The 20413-nt window shown below is 35.5% G+C and overlaps 1 protein-coding gene and 1 non-coding gene across 3 annotated transcripts in view; both read right to left on the bottom strand.

Moving 5' to 3' along the window:
* Window positions 1-10938: 10938 nt before the first annotated feature.
* LOC120071653 (protein MICRORCHIDIA 6-like) overlaps window positions 10939-20413 on the bottom strand; it is a 36739-nt gene continuing 27264 nt past the window's right edge. For both annotated transcript variants that reach the window (XM_039024023.1, XM_039024022.1), the window contains exons 10-20: window positions 14526-14624; window positions 14329-14430; window positions 14101-14247; window positions 13507-13599; window positions 12759-12810; window positions 12570-12681; window positions 12213-12427; window positions 12089-12132; window positions 11670-11743; window positions 11489-11531; window positions 10939-11336 (exon numbers count right to left, since the gene is read on the bottom strand). In XM_039024023.1, the coding sequence (XP_038879951.1) occupies window positions 11232-11336; window positions 11489-11531; window positions 11670-11743; window positions 12089-12132; window positions 12213-12427; window positions 12570-12681; window positions 12759-12810; window positions 13507-13599; window positions 14101-14247; window positions 14329-14430; window positions 14526-14624 (1086 nt within the window). In that variant the 3' untranslated portion in view covers window positions 10939-11231. The remainder of the gene's footprint in view (window positions 11337-11488; window positions 11532-11669; window positions 11744-12088; window positions 12133-12212; window positions 12428-12569; window positions 12682-12758; window positions 12811-13506; window positions 13600-14100; window positions 14248-14328; window positions 14431-14525; window positions 14625-20413) is intronic.
* LOC120072413 lies at window positions 14957-15156 on the bottom strand. The gene has a single exon (XR_005480473.1). It is a non-coding gene; the product is annotated as a U2 spliceosomal RNA (small nuclear RNA).

Below are 20413 nucleotides of genomic sequence, written 5' to 3'. Positions count from 1 at the left end.
AAAATTTCAAGTTTGGAAGTTTAATGATTGTATGGGCGAACTTCAAATAGTAAATCCTAATTGTTTACGATATTTTGCTTCCATAGATCCTAAGCAGTGGACACAGTCACATGATGGTGGTCATCGTTATGGATGGCTAACTATAAATGTGGCCAAAAGTACAATTGTTGTTCTGAAAGGAGCCAGAAAGTTGTCGATCACTGCACTAGTCCAAGCAACATTCTATCAAACTATTGCTTATTTTGTTGCTCGCTGTGTAGAAATAGAGACTGCTCTTGAATCGGGAGAGTGTTTCACAAGGTAAATTATTCACATCTTAGTTATCCACATTTTTATACTGACTATTGAGATATTCTAAGTAATTTGTCGTATTTGTCATAAGTATGCGGTAAAGAAAATAAGTCATTGGGAACAACGTGCAACCAAACATTCCGTCAACATATTTGACCATCGAACAGGGTTGTGTGAAGTCACCACCTCAATTAACCAAATAACAAGGATGGAAACACACACCGAGTAAAGTTAAGTGAAAGAACATGCACATGCAATAAGTGGCAGAGTTTTGCAATCCCCTGTTCTCACACTATGGCTGCGTGTAAGACCATTAGGGTAGACTACTTTTACTACATTGAAGACTATTATAAAATTCCCACTTATCTGACATGTTATTCACCTCAGTTCGAGCCCATCCCCGATAAAAAATGTTGGTCTGATCCTAACTTCCCAACTATTTATCCAGACGAATCACGAAAGGAAGGTTGGCAGACCGTGTACTTCTTACATGCAAAACGAGATGGATTGGAGGGAACGTTACAAGACACTGTGCACAATTTGCAGACAAGAAGGGCATAATAGATGGTATTGTCCCAATCGAGCTCGTGATGCGACTTAGTTATTTATTTTTAATTCTCATTGTATTTAATTGATTGTAACTTCTTTTACTTATTTGTTCTTTATTAATTGTCATTGTATTTATACAATGAAGAGTGTATTCTTTATTAATTTTTATTGTATTTAGTGATTGTACTTATACAATGAATGGTGTATTCTTTATTAATTGATATTATATTTTTTTTATTGTAATCACATTGATTTTTGCTAAATTTAATATTATTTTTATGGGATCAGATGGACTGGGATGTTACCACAGAGTCATACAACGACTTGCTTTTGTACTCACAGCGCAACCATAGATCCGAGGCTGTTTGGGAAGACGAGCATATCAATGCAATGCATTATCGACAAAGAGAGGCTGTTATTCACCGGCACGAGAACCCAGACCCTCGTATATTGAACTATCTACAAGCTGTCGAATTCTACAGAGTCTTTTGTATAAAATTTATACAACTAAACTGGCATCTGATAACGACATTAGTGGAACAATGGCGCCAGGAGACACACACTTTCCACATGCTCTGATACCAATTGAAGGATCTCGTACCAAGAGTTCCATGAGCTCGTTCGGATCGCTCCAATCTCACCATGACCAAAATACAATATTATACATTCAACACATACAGTTATGCAAATAAATCTAATTATCGGCATGCTCAGAACAAGATAAATAACAAGGAGATAGAGTTCCATACCAGTTGAAGACTATATTCAAACTTCAGAACCCCAACGCAGCAGAACCCTCCAACAGATCTACCAACGCCCGGTGGGAATGACAAACTGCAGCAGCACGATCAACGCGAACACAAACGCCGCAAAGGGGACGACACCACCACTAATGAGCCCCGGGTATTCTCAGAGTGAAAAACACAAAAGGTGGGCTTTGGTGAATTTGGTAGAGGATTGAGGAAAAAGGAGTCGTGTAGACAATAAGCAAGTGGGAGAGAAAACAACGCTATCGTATAGCAGAAATGCTTATCGCATAAAGGAGCTACACGATCGTGTAAGATTTACTGAACGATTGTTTAAGAAAAGGTACACGATCATTTAGTAAAATCGGCACACTATACGATCATTTAGAGAAGCTAACCGATCGTGTAGGTGACAGTGTGCGATCGTTTAGCGCGAGGTAGACGATCGTTCAGGCGGAGAATAGGTATCGTATAGTCTCTCAAAATGCTTAAACGATCGTTTTGATCAACACCAGTGCGCTCTAACGAATCTCTTCGGGCGATTTTAAACGACGGAGAATCAAAATGAAAATATTTTTCATTTTAATTCATCGGTTACATTAACCGACGCTCCCCACTAACCCACGTCCAAATGTGAAATTTGGCATAATTATCTTATAATTAACCAATTAATTATTAAATAATATAATCATATTAAATTTTTATCCTATAGTTTGATATCACATATCTACTATAGTATTTTCTCCTCTACTTGATATAAATCATATTTATATCTAATTTCCTCCAAAATAATGTATCTCATACATTTAGCTATTTAGATCATAATATAATTAACTAGTCCAATTATATTCATATATAATCGAACTTCCTCTTGTCAATTTGAACATTTCAAATTAACCCAAAACACGGGTTCTCAACTTTATCCAAGCTATCCAGGGGACCTAACGGACCTGTGGCTCGAAGCTCCAACGGTCTGTGAATAGCTGACTAAACTCTTTAGCCACGAGATCCACCATCTGTTAACTGTCCGTTATGCCCCTATAGTTACATCTCACTCCTTAAGTACCATTGATTCCTCTAATGAATAATACAATATAGTCTAACTATGTGTGAACACCTCTCGAGCCAGGAGAAGGTATGTGACGCCACATCGTTCAAGCTCCGGAATAAGCCCTTAAAAGAGCCATCTATCTACTTACCCCTACCTCGAGGAAGGAGTGAATTTCATCTTGTGTAGCTGAGTTCCCAGCTCCCAAATTAGACAAATCCTCAAAATGGTAGGTTTGAATTGGCGACCTGGCCACTCGCACCCATACAAATCAAAGGACCGTCCTCAATGGCAGGAGTTCTCAACTCACTCAGGATTGAGGTCATGTTACCTATGGTCATCCTTGTGAAGTAAAGTCTCTGTCATGAACGGTGTTATATAACAAGACGTTAACACTTCGTGGTCAGGTATTATACAAACTCTTTGTATAGAACGCCCCCGCTTGCATGTCCCATACACGAATGATCAGGATCAGACCATCTGTGACAAGTCACAACACTTGTGATCATTCCACAAAGCGGGTCGCGTCCGTAACATTACCAAGATAAGGTTTCCCTTTTTTGTCCATATACTACAGACCATTTTGGTTATCACTCAAGACATGATCCACTTGTATGTCACCACATACATGCTTGAGTCACATACAAATAACCAAAGATTTTATGTTTATTGGTTTGTGGTAAAACAAATAAAATAAGTAAATGAGCAAAATACAAGATGTGAAGTAAATATCATATATTAACAACACAAATGTTCGTACATTCTGTTTACAAACTATAGGACACGAGATTTTAGGGCATCAACCCCAACAGCATAGAGAGTGTACAATTACATTTCAAGATGTAGCCATCCAATTTGAACTCCCGATTAATGGAAGACCATTGATCGGGTCTCTAAATTATGACTGGGAACAATTTTGTGCCCTTCTTTTAGGCGTAACCACGAATGACACCATTCTTAAGGGAGGTCGTCTAAGTCTGCCATGATTAGCTGATCAATTTAATAACTTCACCCATCTACCAAACCATGCAGATGAAGAGGACCTGCAACAATATGCTCAAGCATATATTCTCACGTTAATTGGAGGATTGGTATTTTCCGAAAAATCCAACAGTAGAGTGCACCTGATGTATCTTCCTCTGTTGGTGGATTTTGATGTTGTTGGGACTTATAGTTGGGAAACTGGATATCTTGCATGGTTGTATAGGCAACTATGTAAGGGTGCAGTTATAGATGAAAAATACATTGCAGGCCCACTTTTATTGCTACAAATTTGGGCATGGGATCGATTTCCTCTTATGGCGCCTCAACGACTCCATAGATACGAGAATAACTTAGGCGATAGACCACTTGCAGTAAGGTAAGCATATTTACCTCATTTTTGTTGTTTTCATTATGAAAATACTAATAGCTAAAAGTTAACTTCTGATTATTGTAGATGGAATGACAATTATTCTGTAATTACAGCACCTACGCATGTTCTAGTACAATATAGGCACATACTCGATACACATGTCTAACCAGGTAATATTTTATTCATTCATATATCATATATTCATAATGTTTCAAATGCTGGTTAATTAATTTTTTGACATATATGCATGCAGATTATTTGGGAGCCATATAATCATCTAATCCAACTACTGCCGCCATACTGTCCCGATGGAAATGAAATATGGACATCTATATGTCCACTCATATGCTTCTTCGTTGTGGAATGGCATCACCCAGATCGTGGGATGCGTCAATTTGGGATGTTGCAACAAATTCCTCAACCTTGCGACATGGACGCCCGACTTCATTCACACAATCTAAGGGGCAAGCATGAGCGAGACTGGATTGCATATCTGACTCCTTAAATTATAATTTGGGAAAATCAACATAGTTTGGTTGTTAATGGACCTCTTATTAACAACGGTGTAGGTACAGAGTCTGGATATATTGTATGGTATTCCATTGTGAGCAGGCGGTACATAACTAAAGCAGGAGCATCCTATCACTTGTTGGTATGAGTTTATTGTTTACTATGATTGTTTGATTTTATTTCTTCATTGCACACCAAAATAAATTTTAAAGTCATTAATTTGTTATTCAATTCTTTTTCAGGCCGAGCTTCCAAATTTACCAATATCTGCTCAAAGAGCCTTGCATAGACTCACCTCGATATATCGAGTGCGATATTTCGATGGTGACGTTCCAGTGGAAAAACAAGTTGATTCAACAAGATATGAGGATGTTCCTATTCGACCTAATGTTCATAATGAATATCCAACAACGCCACTCGATCAGTACACTTCCATGATGTCCTCTCTCTCAACATTTGATTTTTTTTCCAATAACTTGTACACTAAGCATGGAAGAAGGACAAACTTCACATGTCCATCCAAATATCCATGACCAGTATGTTACATATCAACTATGTAGCGAGGGTATACATTTTGCAGAGGAAAGTCAACCACCAAATGTAAGAGGGCGTGGCGATCGTGGACACTATGTCATTCAACATGATCGATCTAGGCATAATAGAGGATCTTCTTCCAATTGTGAATAAAGAACATTGTACATGTGATTAAATTTATTAATGAAATTCAATTACGAAAATGCACTTACAGTCTACAACACATCCGACTATTATTTACAATAGTCGAAAGTTAATATCTATATTTTTTCATAAGTTTCTAACAAATTTAAACAAAAAAAATAATTTAAAATTTAAAATTAATATTGAGTATATCAAATCAATCATAGCAATTTCTTAATCTCAAAACAACAATATTATTATCAAATTAATCACAGATCTTACTAAGCAATCAGATAGATATTACTAAACGATCTGAGAGAATACTAAGCGATCGTTTACTATCCACTATAGTTTTTATTAAGCGGTCTTGTAGAGAATACTAAGTGATTGTTTAGCTATCCACTATAGTTTTTTTTAAACGATCATTTAGAGAATACTAAGTGATTGTTTAGCTAACTGTTCCACAATCGTTTAGATATTCATTATGCGATCGTTTGGCTAAAACTAAGCGATCGTTTAGATAATACTAAGCGATTGTTTAGATAACACTAAGCAATCGTTTAGCTAACTGTTACGCGATCGTTTAGATATCCATTACGCGATCGTGTACTAATTTATAAAGCGATCGTTTGGCTAATACTAAGCAATTGCTTATGTTTTGTTATTCGATCATTTAGATAATACTAATTGATCGTTTAGGTTTTGTTAAGCGATCGTTTAGCTAATTGTTCCGCGATCGTTTAGATATCCATTATGCAATCATTTGGCTAATACTAAGCAATCGTTTAGATAATACTAAGTGATTGTTTAGCTAATACTAAATGATCGTTTAGCTAACTATTAAGCAATCGTTTAGATATCCATTATGCAATCGTATACTAATTTATAAAGCGGTCGTTTGGCCAATACTAAGCGATCGCTTAGGTTTTATTATTCGATCGTTTAGATAATACTAAGCGATTGTTTAGGTTTTGTTAAGCGATTGTTTAGATAATACTAAGCAATCGTTTAGCTAAATGTTACGTGATCGTTTAGATATCCATTACGGGATCGTGTTCTAATTTATAAAGCGATCGTTTGGCTAATACTAAGTGATCACTTAGGTTTTGTTATGCGATCTTTTATATAATACTAAGTGATTGTTTAAGTTTTGTTAAGCGATCGTTTAGATAATACTAAGCGGTCGTTTAGCTAACTGTTACCCAATCGTTTAGTTTTCGTTTAGATAAATTTGTGCTAAATTTGTAGAATACAATTGGTGTTGTACATTTAACTAAGCAAATAAATAATTAAGCGATCGTTTAGATAAATTTGTGCTAAAATTATATATTGTACAGTACAATTGATGTTGTACAGAATATAATTGATGCTAAAATTACATATTATATAGTACAATTGATGTGTATATCAAACATATTCGGATCGATATTCAGTCGTTGGTGCATCATACTCACTAATTCATTGACTGTTATATCATTTCTAACTTTCAGACGTTTCATATGACCACCAACATAATTTCTCCTGGACTCATCCCAATCCCCACCAAAGCATACAAAGATGCAAAGTAGCGCCATTGATCTACAATTGGATAAACAAATCATTAATAAGTGAAGGATCGTGTATAAATTACTAAACGATCGTGTATAAATTACTAAGTGATCGTGTATAAATTACTAAGCGATCGTGTATAAATTATTAAGCAATCATGTATAAATTACTAAGCGATCATGTATAATTTACTAAACGATCACATAGTAATTTATTAAACGATTACTAAACGATCATGTTCAACAGATGCATTCTGACCGGTTTAATTTTTTTTTAATGCGGCGTACGGGAGAAAAAAATAATAAAATATTCTCAAATGCGTTCAACAGACGCATTCTGACCGGTTTAATATTTTTTTTAATGCGGTGTACGGGAAAAAAATAATAAAATATTCCTGAATACGTCTCTTCGGATGGGGACAAAAAAACTACCTCTTTACTCTAAATAAGTTGGAAACCCCCCTTTTCCCCAATTAACTTTCAAAATAACCCCCCAATCTAAAGAACCCTGTTTTGGAAAGACAATCCATTCCAAATCAAAGAGGAAAATACTTAAGTGCATCTAGACATCACCTATTTTTGTGCATTCCATCAAATTATCTAATCATAATTTTATACGACAAATTTTGCTTTTTACTTTTTTTTAATAATTTAATATTTTTTTTAAATGTGAGTGGTGAAAAAAGATGGATGTCATATTACCCATTAAAGAGGAATTCTGTCCAAATTTGAGTAACCGAAATCAACAAATGGAGTTTTTTTTTTATTCTCCCCCTTTTTAAATGCTTGGGGATTTTTATCTTTACATTCAACACTTCTTTCTGTGACTTTATTTAAATAAAAAAAAAATTAAATCCTTATAAAAATATTATAATCATATTTTTTTTATTATTTAAAAAATTAATAAGATATAACTTGACGACATGAAACTTTATAATTTGATATTTTTATTATTTAAAATATAAGTGGTACACACTAGACATGTAGTATTCAAAAGAAAAAAAATATCAATTGTTTACTTATTTCTTAACGATGAATATTCATGTTCTTCCCAACCTTTTTTTTAGTACAAAAAATGCGATATATGAGTCTTTCATAATTTCACAATCACGTGATGATTTGTTTACTTTTCATATATATGAAAACAGAAACCGATGGACTAGAAACGATGTCTCTTATCTCAATGATATCATAAAGATATTAAATTAATGAAATTAGGATTGAAGAAACTCTTATTCAAGAGCACCTACGAGCGGAAGCGGATCTTTCCAATTCATTGTGACAGACTTTCCACATATACCTTCAAACATACTAATATGCATTCATAATACTAAATTATTGTCATGCTCAAAGGAATAATAAATAAGAGATCAAGAGATTATACCAATTGAAGACTTATTATTCACAACAAATCTCGTTTTTGCTGAGACGATAAGCAATTGCTCAGCAAAACTCAATCATCTGCCTCGAACAGTCTCCACACGAACAGAAGGAAATGGAGACGACACCACCACTCAGAGCTCTCAGTATTCTTGGAGTGAGAATCCAAATGGTGGGTTTTGTTCGGATTTGGTAGAAGGAAGGAGGAAGGGAGATTGTATATAACGATCAAGCAAATGGGAGATAGGCTCGTCTATCGTATAGACAAAAATGCTTGATCGTTTAGGTGGAGTATACGATCGTGTAGGAAAAAGGTAAGCGATCGTGTAGAAAAACTAAGCGATCGTCTATACGATCATTTAGTAAGTATTGGGTGTTAAACCATCGCTTAGGAAAAGGTAACGATCGTTTAGTAAATAGCACGCGTGAGTGTAATTGTTAAGCAATCGCTCAACGCTATCGTATAGGTAAGCGATCGTTCAAGCACTATCGTATAGGCACAAGTTTTGCTAAGCGATGACACTCTTCAACACAATATCCGTGCATCCAATGCTTAACACACCGTGAGTTATTTAAGCATCTCAAAGTGATTTTTCAACTTACTCATCCGTTATGAAAAACAAAAGAGATGTCGTCGTATTACCCCTTTAACTGTCCAATTAATAGACAATGAATATCATCACATAATATTCATAACCTATGAATTAATATCATATATTAATCATAGTATTTTTCCTCCACTAGATATAAATCATATTTATATCCAATTTCCTCCAAATTAATGTATCTCATACATATAGTTAATTATATCATATATAATTAACTAGTTCAATTATATTATATATAATCGAACTCCCTCTTGTCAATTTGAACATTTCAAACTGACCCAAAAACTGACTCTCAACTTGTATCCAAGCTACCAAGAGAACCTTATGAACATATGCCTCGAAGCTCCAATGGTATGTGAATAGTTAACTAAACTCTTTAGCCACGATATCCGCTATTCGTTAACTGCCAGGCATTCCACTAAAGATCGACAGTTTAACTCTTCTTACCATAGATATATTTCTATGTCCATTAAATATAATCAATCATCAGTACGATGACCCTTCACAAATGCTCGTAAGTACAGCTGGTCAATTTACCGTTTTGCCCTATAATTACATCTTATTCTTTAAGTACCACTGATCCCTCTAATGAACAATACAACCTAGTTCTATTATGTGTGAACACCTATCGGGCCATGATAAGGTGTATGGCGCCACATCGTTCAAGCCTTGGTATCAGCCCTTAAGAGAACAATCTATCTATTTACCCCTGCTTCAGGGAAGGAGTGAACTCCATCTTGTGAAGTTGAGTTCCCAGCTCTCAAATAAGACGAATCCCCAAAGTGGTAGGTTTGAGTCAGCACTCTGGTCACTTACACCCATGCAAATCAAAGGACCGTCCTCAATGGTAGGAGTTCCCAACTCACTCAGGATTAAAGTCATGTTACCTATGGTCATCCTAGTGAAGTGAAGTCTCAATCATGAACGGAGTTATATGACGAGACGTTAACACTTCGAGGTCAGATCTTATACAAACTCTTTGTATAGGATGCCCCCGCTCGCATGTCTCCTACACGAATGATCAAGATCAAACCATCTGTGACAAGTCACAACACTTGTAACAATTCCACAAAGCAGGCCGCGTCAGTAGTGCTACCAGGATAAGGTTTCCCTATAGCATCCATATACTACATACCATTTTGGTTGTCACTTAAGACATGATCCACTTGTATGTCACTACATATATGCTTAAGTTACATAAAGACAACCAGAGATATTAAGTTTATTAGTTTGTGTTAAAATAAAAAACATCTAAATGTGCAAAGTCAAGAAGTGAAGTAAATATCATATATATTATACATCACAAGCGTTTTTACAAAGTTGTTTACAAACTATAGGACACGAGACTTTAGGGCACAAACTCCAACAAGGATATGGTTAAAATATAATAAAATAGAGCCACTTTGAGGTTTTCTATGAAATGAGGCATGGAATGGAGCCACTACGAAGAAGTTCCGAAAGTTATGAAGGACACATCAAGCTCATATTGGTCATGGGTTAAGAATGAAATTGAATTCTCTGAAATCTTATTTACTACTATTTTTCTACAATTTTATCATTAACCGAAATCCTACCTGAATAGGGTTCACTTTGAGCGTTGAGAATAGGTATCCTATCCCCCGTGTCTTATTAATTTTTTTTAAAAAAAGGAATTTCGTCTTATTTATTTTATTTAGTGCATTCTTTTTTCATTTCCTGTCATTAATTCTATTTTCTTCTCCATCCAATTTTGTTTTTAGAGTCAATAGTACAAGTACTATACCAATTAAACTACGCTCATGTTTGCGTTTTTGGACTTTTACCTACACAATTTTCCTCTTACTCCATGATTTTATCCTTTACGTAATTGCATTCCTTAATTGTAGTTTTTTTTTTTCTAATAACTCATTGGGTTTCACTTTTTCAATTGCTACATTTTCTTTTTTATAACTACCACTATATTTTTATTCACATACATCAATATTGGTTTTTTTTTGAAAATACAGAGGTTCAAATTAAAAAAAGATGAGATTTTAATTGTCAATTATTCTTTGCTAGTCGAGTGAACTTAAATTTGTTTGGTCGAAAGAATATCTTATATCAATTGATCTATACTCATGCTAACTATGATGTATTGACATGCTTTATACGACAATCAATCAAAATTATTGGTGCACATCCCTAAAAAAATAAGAAATAGAAATAGAAACCTAATACATAGTTTTCATATAGAAAACAATGAACACCATGAATTAAAAAAATGGAACAATTTATATACGAATAACACTGATAATTAACATGAATTTAGACATTTTGGGTAAGTTACAAGGTGGGTTTCATTTCTGTACAATTGGTCAATTTTTCCGCCAAGGAAACTGACACACGAGAGCTGAAAATCCAAATCCCAGGCAACTATTATCAATGTTTTGAGGGCAAAAATCAAGGGGTCGTCATACTGCTAACCACGTCGGCCTCGTACCTATCCATTTTTCTGGTTTTAAGCTACAGGGTTATGTTATCAAGGGGTTAAAAGATTGAAAAAGAACAAAATGAATATACATTTTATACAATGCCTTCACCCTTAACTGCTTCTAAAGATTTTAACTCATCCAACAGCCTCAGGATCTTGAGTTGGACTTCCTGTATGTCGTTCCTAAGCCGCGTTGCCTGTACATGTGACATTACAGAAATTTACTAATGAGTGAGATCAAACTATTTAATTTTCGATGTCTAATTCATGAGTAACATCAGAAAGTGGAGAAATGCCACAAGGTCCAAACGAAACAAATGTTTCACTTAAAAACATTTCCAGTTTATACCTTGAGATTAAGTTCTTCCTCCCGCTTTTCATACTCCGAACATCTACACAGAAAAATGAAGAAATATTAGTGCGTAATAACTTATAAAACTTAACATAACAGCTCATTTCCTGCTGATCTGAGGTTTTGGATTAGATAAAGTTCATTTCTAAACCATCAAATATGCTTCCTATTAACTTACTTTGCATGAAGCTTCATATTTTCTTCCAACAAAACAATAGCCTGTTGATTGTTCTGTTGATAAGCACGGGCAGCCTGCACAAGGACAGAAAAATAAGTTAATTTGTTTGTCATATAAAAGTTGAAAAAATAGCCATGCTCAAATTATGTGCATTTAAAATATCAGGGGCCAAAAAAAACCACTGTAAGAAGTGATTAACAATTTGGTTGACTAAACAAAGATGGAAAAAGAATCAAAGAACAGAACCAGCTGGATGATTTGATATATAGGAAGAGGAAGGTCAACTAATACTGGTAAAACACAATAATCTCTGGTGATTTGCATGAATTATATAGAGACAACTGGATTAACATAACAGAAGCAAACCATGAGCTAAAAACAATAAACAATGCAGACTAATTTGTCCTAAGCCCTTTCACCTGTCCATCTTCTATCAAATCTGCCTTTCTCTTCATACATACTCCTGCACCAACAAAAAGCTTTAGAACTATAGAAAGAGGACATTAAATAATGTGATTAACTGATGTTCAACTAACTAGGTACCTTCTCTAGATTTTCCCTGTGTTTCCAGTCTAAATCGTTCAGGTCTCCCATGTGCTGTTTCTTTAGCCTCTGTGACCGTAGCTGGAAAGCATTGTTTCAACATGTGAGGATGTTCCGTACCAGCAGATACTGTGATGTTGGATGGTGTTTGTGAGGCTGCTGTCACACGGAGTTGTTTCTTAACTTGATACCCAACGAGTCCACAATGGTAATCCCTGCCAGATAGACAGGCAAAATGATGGGATGACACAAGTAAAAACAATCGAAGCCAAGTAACTCGTGCCTCCCTCAATCAAAATAGAAAAAAGGGGGAAAAAATGATCATCATCGCCTAATAATTTTAGCAAAATAGCTCACCAGTATTCCCAAGTCATATCTTTCAAACGAGCTTCAAGCTTCTGGAAAAGAGAAGTTCTCTCAAAGTCTTGTTTATTATGTGTAGGCTCAATAAAATTTGCTTCGAGAACACCTTCAGATATAGAAGAATATCAATGACCATCAGCTGACATGTTAAAACAAAGGAAATTCTGAAAGCAAATGCCCTACCAACAACGCCTCTTCCTCTACTCTCTGAATAGCTCACAACCCTCCAAAATGGCTGCAAATTACATAAAAAGGAATTAGTCTGTTCACTGAATCATTGTGTTAATGTGGAACCAAATATGAAAGAATAAACCATATTACTCTATTCACTAAAATTAAACATACAAAGGCATTATTAGGAACCTCAAACTAACGACGAAAAACTAATCCTTTACATATATACTGTAACAATTCCCCACGCATGGGAGCATATATGGAGCCTGAAAGCTGATGTAAGATTGTTAAAGACCAAAAAGGTAACTATGACATATTTTCACAAAAGCTTTAATAGAGCCGAAATAGATTACCTTCACAATGGGCATGATTAACATATATTTTAAACGAAGCATCTATTTTTTTAAAAGAAAATTGGTATAATATACATAGAAAGAACCAGGATCCAATCTTTCACCAATCCAATCGGACAAATAGACAAATAACGAGAAATAGTAAGAGATCTGAAACTGAGAAAGAAATGGGTGTGTGCTCGATCATGAAGAAAACTTCAGCTTGAATATTGATTAAGAAATACCATACTCATTTTTCAACATAGAAAAATATATTAATAAGAAAAAAAAAAGACTACCCAGAGGCCAGAAACACATAAAATGGAGAAAGAAAAGAAGCTCTATAATGGTTAAAATGAGGAAGGGGAAGGAACGATGCTATGCTATGGGTTAGAAAATGGTCAACAAAAAATGCGATAACTTACCAGAATCAAACGATTTTTGTGGTAAACATTAAAACCGTGTATATTGACATCTGGGGCCTCCTTCAGGAACCCAATTGTAGTAACAACCACACCCTGAATAGTAAGAAAAGAGTTAAATAAGATCATCGTCATGTTTATCTTTAGGACTTAAATAAGATCTTGCGTAAGAAATATGCTCCCATCTTCTTCATCACCTTTTATTCTTTGTTTCGCTCATTCGTTCTTCCTTTCTTTCTTTTTTCTTTTCATTTAGTTTAATTCTTACAAGATACACGATATACTAGATAGATAATTGATATATAATAAAAGGAGACGGAAGTACTTTAGTAACTCCAGAAAACAGAGATAAAAAATAAATTAAAAAAATTTAGCATCTCCTCAAAGTGTATTAACCAAATAATAATGATATCAACAAAGAGCTATAAGATCCTTATTGCTAATCCTGTTGACAACAAACGACAAGTTTCCATTCTTAGGACGATTTATCTACTAAGCCAAACAACAAATTTATAAAATATAGACAATTATGGGCATGGAAAATCACCCAAAAAAATTAAAGAAAGAAAAAAGAATGACTGAAAAGATAAATGCTACCTCCACATGTCCACCACTTTGAGGCTTATACAAAATGTATTCAAGATATTTGAGATCATCGGCAAGATTACGATGCAGAACAACCCTCCCACGCAATACTATTTTGAAATTTTCAGATGTCCGCAAATACAAGATTGATAAATATTCCTGAGAAGAATTAAGTGCAAGTATAAAACTTGAGTCCTAATAAAACGAAGCTGTAGCATTCTTTTTGCAACTCAAGCTTACACGGAGAGAATATTGCAATCGATTAGCAATATGCTGCTCGTTGATTGCCTTTGATGCAGGGAGAGCGGCAATTTCTTTTACGTCTCCGTCAATGCAAATGTCCTGTGTTACAACTTACCACAGAATCAATAGAAAAATCCTCCCAAATAATTAAACAGTCAATTAAAAGAAGAAAAACAAACAGTAAGTGTTTGAACCTCCGGATCTTTATTGAAGTCGAGCTCCATTCTGCCGTCTCCATTATACCACAAATTATAGATGATTACTTTTGTGCCATGAGATCCAATATCATCAAACTGCCATCAGAGTCGAATAGCTTAAAAAATGGTCATCAAAATTGGTTTGCAAAAGGAGAGCTGTTAAAATATGTTTAATTAAAGATGTTCAATGGCAGGGTAATTCAGCATGCCTTGCACTTAACTTACAAATTTTTAGAACTTATGCATATACGACTATAATAATTTTTCATAATTTTAAATTTCCACATCTTCACATGAGTTAGAAAAAACATGATTTTTTAACCTTAAAAAAGGAGAGGTAGTGAAGTAAAAGACTTTAGATCTATCAGTCTAATCAGTGGTGCAAGGAAGATACTATTCCTGAGTACTATTCAGAGATTGGAACATGGGTGTTGTCATCACAGCAATACTGTTTCATGGGAAATAATGAAAAATTAAAGAAACATGCTGCAGGTTACGATTCTGATGTAGATTCAAAAGTTAGTGCAAGCAGTGAGGATATTATGAACTCTCTAGCAAAAGATGATTTTGTTGAACTGATAAGAACAGATACTACACTTGATCTTAACCAAAAGGCCGAGAAAGGTATAGAAAAAGAGACAGCCTATGGTCTGAATTATCTTCCATTTTAGAAACTTGTGATGCTCCATGGTGCCTTGGAGGGGATTTCAATTGCATCCGAAGAAGACAAGAGAGATTCCCAATAGGGAGAACATCAAGGGAAATCAGAAATTTCAAAAAATTCATTAGACAGTCAAATCTACTTGAAATACGCATGTCCAAGGGAAGATTCTCTTGGTCAAGAGAAGGAGTGGTAACATCAAGATCCCTCATCGACAGATTCTTTATTTCTCACAATTGGGATGAAATCTTTGAAGACTCAAGAGTGACGAGGCAAGCTCGAACTATCTCAGACCACTTCCCTCTATTATTTGAAGCTGGTGCTTTTGAATGGGGACCCTCCCCATTTAGATTCTGTAACAGTTGGCTAAAAAATAAGGAGTGCTGTCGGGTGATTGAAAGAGCTTTGTTGGTAGAGGGGCAGCAAGGTTGGGCTGGATTCGCAATGTATTCCAGACTAAGAAGTGTAAAACAGAATGTAAAAAAGTGGCTGGTAGAGCATGAGAAAGGCCAGAAAATTAAAGAAGAATCTCTACTGAAAGAAATCATGAAAAAAGACCTCCAAGCCAAAAGTTTTGAGGACTTCTCAATAGAATAAGACATGAGAATATCTTTGAAAGCTGACCTTTTATCTCTATACCAAACAAAGAAAAGAGACCTCATTCAAAAAAGTAAGCTGAATTGGTTACTTCTGGGGGATGAAAACACTAATTTCTTTCACCATTTCCTTGCAGCTAAAAAAAGGAAAAATCTTATTGCTGAATTATTCAATGAGCAAGGGATGCCAACTAAATCTTTCAAAGAAATAGAAATAATCATATTGGACTTCTTTTCCAATTTATACACAAAATGCACGGGTTCTCGCTCAATCCCTTTGAATCTAGATTGGCCAAGAGTCTCAGCTGAAGCCAACGCTCAACTGATCGCAAGATTCAGCATATCAGAGATCAAATCTGCAATCAAAGCATTGGGAAAGAACAAGGCTCCAAGGCTAGATGGGTTCACTATAGAATTTATTCTCCATTTCTGGAATTTGTTGAAGGATGGGATTAAAGATGTCTTCGAGGATTTTTATCACAACGGTAAGCTCAACTCATGTATCAAGGAAAATTTCATTTGCTTAATTCAGAAGGAGGAAGCAGTCTTGGTTAAAGATTTCCGACCCATCAGCTTATCCACTATTGTTTACAAGATAGTAGCTAAGGTACTTGCGGAAAGGTTCAAAATGCTCATGCCAAGTCTAATAAGTTCAACACAAAGTGCTTTCATAGAAGGAAGGCAAATCCTTGACCCGATTCTAATAGCAAACGAGGATGTGGACGAGTATAGAATCAAGAAGAAACAAGGGTGGATACTAAAACTTGATTTGGAAAAAGTTTTTGACCGAGTTAATTGGGAGTTTCTTGAAAATGTTCTCCATGAAAAAAACTTCCACCCAAAATGGATTTCTTGGATTATGGACTGCATATCCAATCCTAAATTTTCCATATTCATCAATGGAAGACCTAGAGGAAGAATTATGGCCACAAGAGGAATTAGACAAGGAGACCCACTCTTTCCTTTTCTTTTTCTCTTAGTCAGTGAAGTCCTATCAGCTTTGGTTAACAGAATTTATGATAAAGGCCTGTTTGAAGGTTTTGTGGTAGGAAAGGATAACATCCATATCTTCATTCTTCAATTTGCAAATGACACCCTTTTATTTTGTAGATATGATGATGAAATGTTAGAGACTCTTCGAAAAACTCGCACTATTTGAGTGGTGCTCCAGATAGAAAATAAATTGGGAAAAATCAGCCATTTGTGGAATCAACATTGAAGATTCCAAGCAAGAGGCTGTAGCCTCAAGGCTAAGTTGTAAAACTTTGCAACTTCCTTTTTTGTATCTAGGTCTTCCCTTGGGTGGATATCCAAAAAGAGTGGACTTTTGGCAGTCAGTGATTGATAAACTTCAGAGTAAACTAGACAAATGGAGAAGTATAATCTTTCAAGAGGTAGTAGGGCAACTTTATGCAATTCAGTTCTCTCAAATTTACCAATTTATTATATGTTTTCCTTTTTAATGCCAGAAAAGGTAATTTCTTCTATAGAAAGAATTATGAGAAACTTCTTTTGGGAAGGACATAAAGGAGGGAAGCTAAATCATTTGGTAAAATGGGAAATTGTCTCTAAAAAAGTAGAATATGGTGGTCTTGCTCTAGGAGGTTTAAAAAGAAGAAACTTGGCTCTTCTAGCCAAATGGAGGTGACGCTTTATGCAAGAGAACTCCTCTCTTTGGAGACAAGTTATTAAGAGTATTCACGGCAGAAATATTGGTGATTGGCACACTTCTGGGAAGACACTTTGCAGCCTTCGTAGCCCTTGGATCAGCATCTCAAAAACTTGGTTGAAAGTAGAATCATTGGCTGTATTCAGTCTAGGAAATGGCAACAGAATTGCTTTGTGGCATGACCCTTGGATTGATAATACTCCCCTCAAAAACAGTTTTCCCTCGTTCGGAATTGCTTCCAACCAAAATGGATCTGTTTTGGATCATTGGGATTCTCAAAATCATTCTTGGTCTTTATTCTTCAGAGGACTCTTAAAAGAAGGTGAAATTTCAGATTTTCAAAATCTACCCTCCTTGGTGTCCAAGGAGCCTTCAAACAGATCCGACTCTCGTTGGTCCTTAGAAGCCAGTGGATCCTTCACAGTAAAATCATTATCTAACCATCTCGCTTTGGTCCCACCTCTTGACATTCGCCTACAAAAAGCTCTAAAGAAGACCAATAGCCCTCGAAGAGTGAACATTACAGTATGGATCATGCTTTTTGGAGCCCTAAATTGCGCTTCAGTTTTGCAATACAAGCTGCCTTCCCATTTTCTTTCTCCCAATCAGTGTGTCTTATGTAAATCAGAAGAAGAAGAGCTTCAACATTTGTTCTTTGACGTCTTTATGCCAAAAACTGTTGGAGAGCCCTTTTTAAAACTTTCAACATGAGTTGGTCATTTGACAACATTTTTAGAAACTATGTGCAGCAGATTCTTATAGGTCCTATCCTAAAAAAAAAAACGTCAAATCTGATTTGGATCAATGCAGTGAAAGCCTTGCTAGTTGAACTATGGTTTGAAAGAAATCAAAGAGTCTTCCAAGATAAAGAACATCCTTGGTTCACCCATTATGATGCTAAACTTAATGCTTCCCAATAGTGTTCTTTTTCTAAATATTTTGCAGCATACTCTCTCCAAGACATCTGTCTAAATTGGCAAGCTTTCATCCACCCGGATTGATTGATTTTTAAAGTGAAGGGTCACTCTGATGACATGCAGAAATGCATGTCATCTTAGGCCTTTTACTTAGAATTATGAAGGTTGTTAGGCAGAATATGCGTCAATCATGATAGGAATTCACGAGAATATGAGTTTGCATCGATCAGCATGTCGAATCTAACTACCCTGTTATTTTGCATTAATTATGCGTTCAATGTTCTATCTTTGTAGCTAATGCAAGAAATGAAAGCAAACGCGAAAATCGGACCACCGCATAGACAACCGCATGCGGAGAAACACTCCATCGCAAAGGTAAACACATCGATCAACGCATGGATGTTGTGGTAATCAGNGATGATTTTGTTGAGGAGATTTCAGAGGTTTATTTTAAAGATGGTTTTGATACCTTGTTTCAAAATGGTGAAAACGTTCAAGCAAAATAGTCACCCATAACTCTTGCGAAATTTCTGCTTTGATTGAAAAATGTGGTTTGCAATTAAAATCAATTCCACCTCGTTCTCCTTCTGTTAAAGCTTAGGTTGGTGGTTTACTCTAGCAATTGAACTATTATTATGGAATTCTCGTGTCTATGCGACTCTTACTGTTTTGCCCTAAAGAAGTTGTGTTTTCTTTTCCTAGTAGTTGCAGGCTTGGAAGTGACAGTTTTGAAGTCAGTTTGTTTTGTGGTTTGATCCTCGCACTTCTGATATTATTGGACTTATTACCTTGTTTGCTCATTGTTCCTCTGTAGGCTAGGGCTTTAAAGTTCTCGTGTCCCCTAGATTTGGTTTCCTTTTCGGAGTTGGTTGGTTTGTTAGGTTTTAAGTGTGTTACATTTTGATGTCTTCTCCTCTTATACAAGATACTGTATTTTTCAGTATTAGTCTCTTTTCATTTTATCAATGAAAAATTATGTTTCCTTTCAAAAGAAAAAAAAAAAAAAAGGAACATGTTGTAGGTAAGATCTTTGAAGAGGCCACGAAAACGAGTTAATGATAAAAAAAAAAAAAAAAAAAAAAAAGAAGGGAAAAACACCTTTTTAGCCCTAGGTTTTGGGTTTACTTTCTATTTGATCCCTAGGTTTCAAAACACTCTTGAGTCCTTAAGTTCTAAGATTGATTTAAATTTAGACCCTAAGCTTCAAAATGCCATGATTTTACTCTTGAAATTTGCATTTTGTTTCAATTCGGTCCCAAATTTCAAGGTTTCCACTTTTAACCTCAAATTTTCACTAAATACTCACTTTCAATAGCTAGTGTTAATATCAATTAAATGATAATTTAAAAGAATTAAAACAACTATAACTAATTAAGTTTCATTATTTTTTCCATCACTATTAAAATTAATTTAAATAGTTTCACTTCAAAACTATTTTTGTCGAAAAAGGGTTGGTTTGCCCTAGGGGCTTATTCATAATTCTCTTATGGACCTAGGGCTTTCTGTCTGTCTATTTATTTGAGCAGTCTTTCTGTATTTCTGCATTACTTGAATAATAAAAACTAAATCGTAGTTTTTTCTCCCTGGCCTAGGGTTTTCCACGTAAACTATTCGTGTGTTCTTTTCTTCTTCTTCTTTTATTTTCATCATGGTATCAGAGCAAGGTAACAAAACCCTAGCCACCATTGATGAGTCTCCTTTGATGACCAATTTTGAGATAGCTAACACGATTAAGGAAGCAGTCCAACAGTACCTCGAGATTGCCTTACCTCGCCTTCTTCAACAAATGAGTGCCGCCGGAACGACAACCCAATCCATCGACGGACAGATCGGGTCGCGCCCAGCCAAGGAGAATCGGCGTCCAGATCTGAACAACGCCCAACCACACTTTAGTCGTGGATCCGTTGATCTCCCAGGTGCAGACGACGTTCAGCGAGTAGATCCGATCACAACCCAACCTTCCGCGCACACCAGATCGGTCGACAGTGTCCAAACTCGACGAGACTTCACTGCGAATCCAGCAGCCTTCACGACGTCCAAAC

The sequence above is a fragment of the Benincasa hispida genome, chromosome 2, assembly GCF_009727055.1.
Source record: "Benincasa hispida cultivar B227 chromosome 2, ASM972705v1, whole genome shotgun sequence".
Classification (NCBI taxonomy): domain Eukaryota; kingdom Viridiplantae; phylum Streptophyta; class Magnoliopsida; order Cucurbitales; family Cucurbitaceae; genus Benincasa; species Benincasa hispida.
Note: the sequence above shows the minus strand (reverse complement) of the source record. Positions and strands in the feature narration are given on the sequence as shown.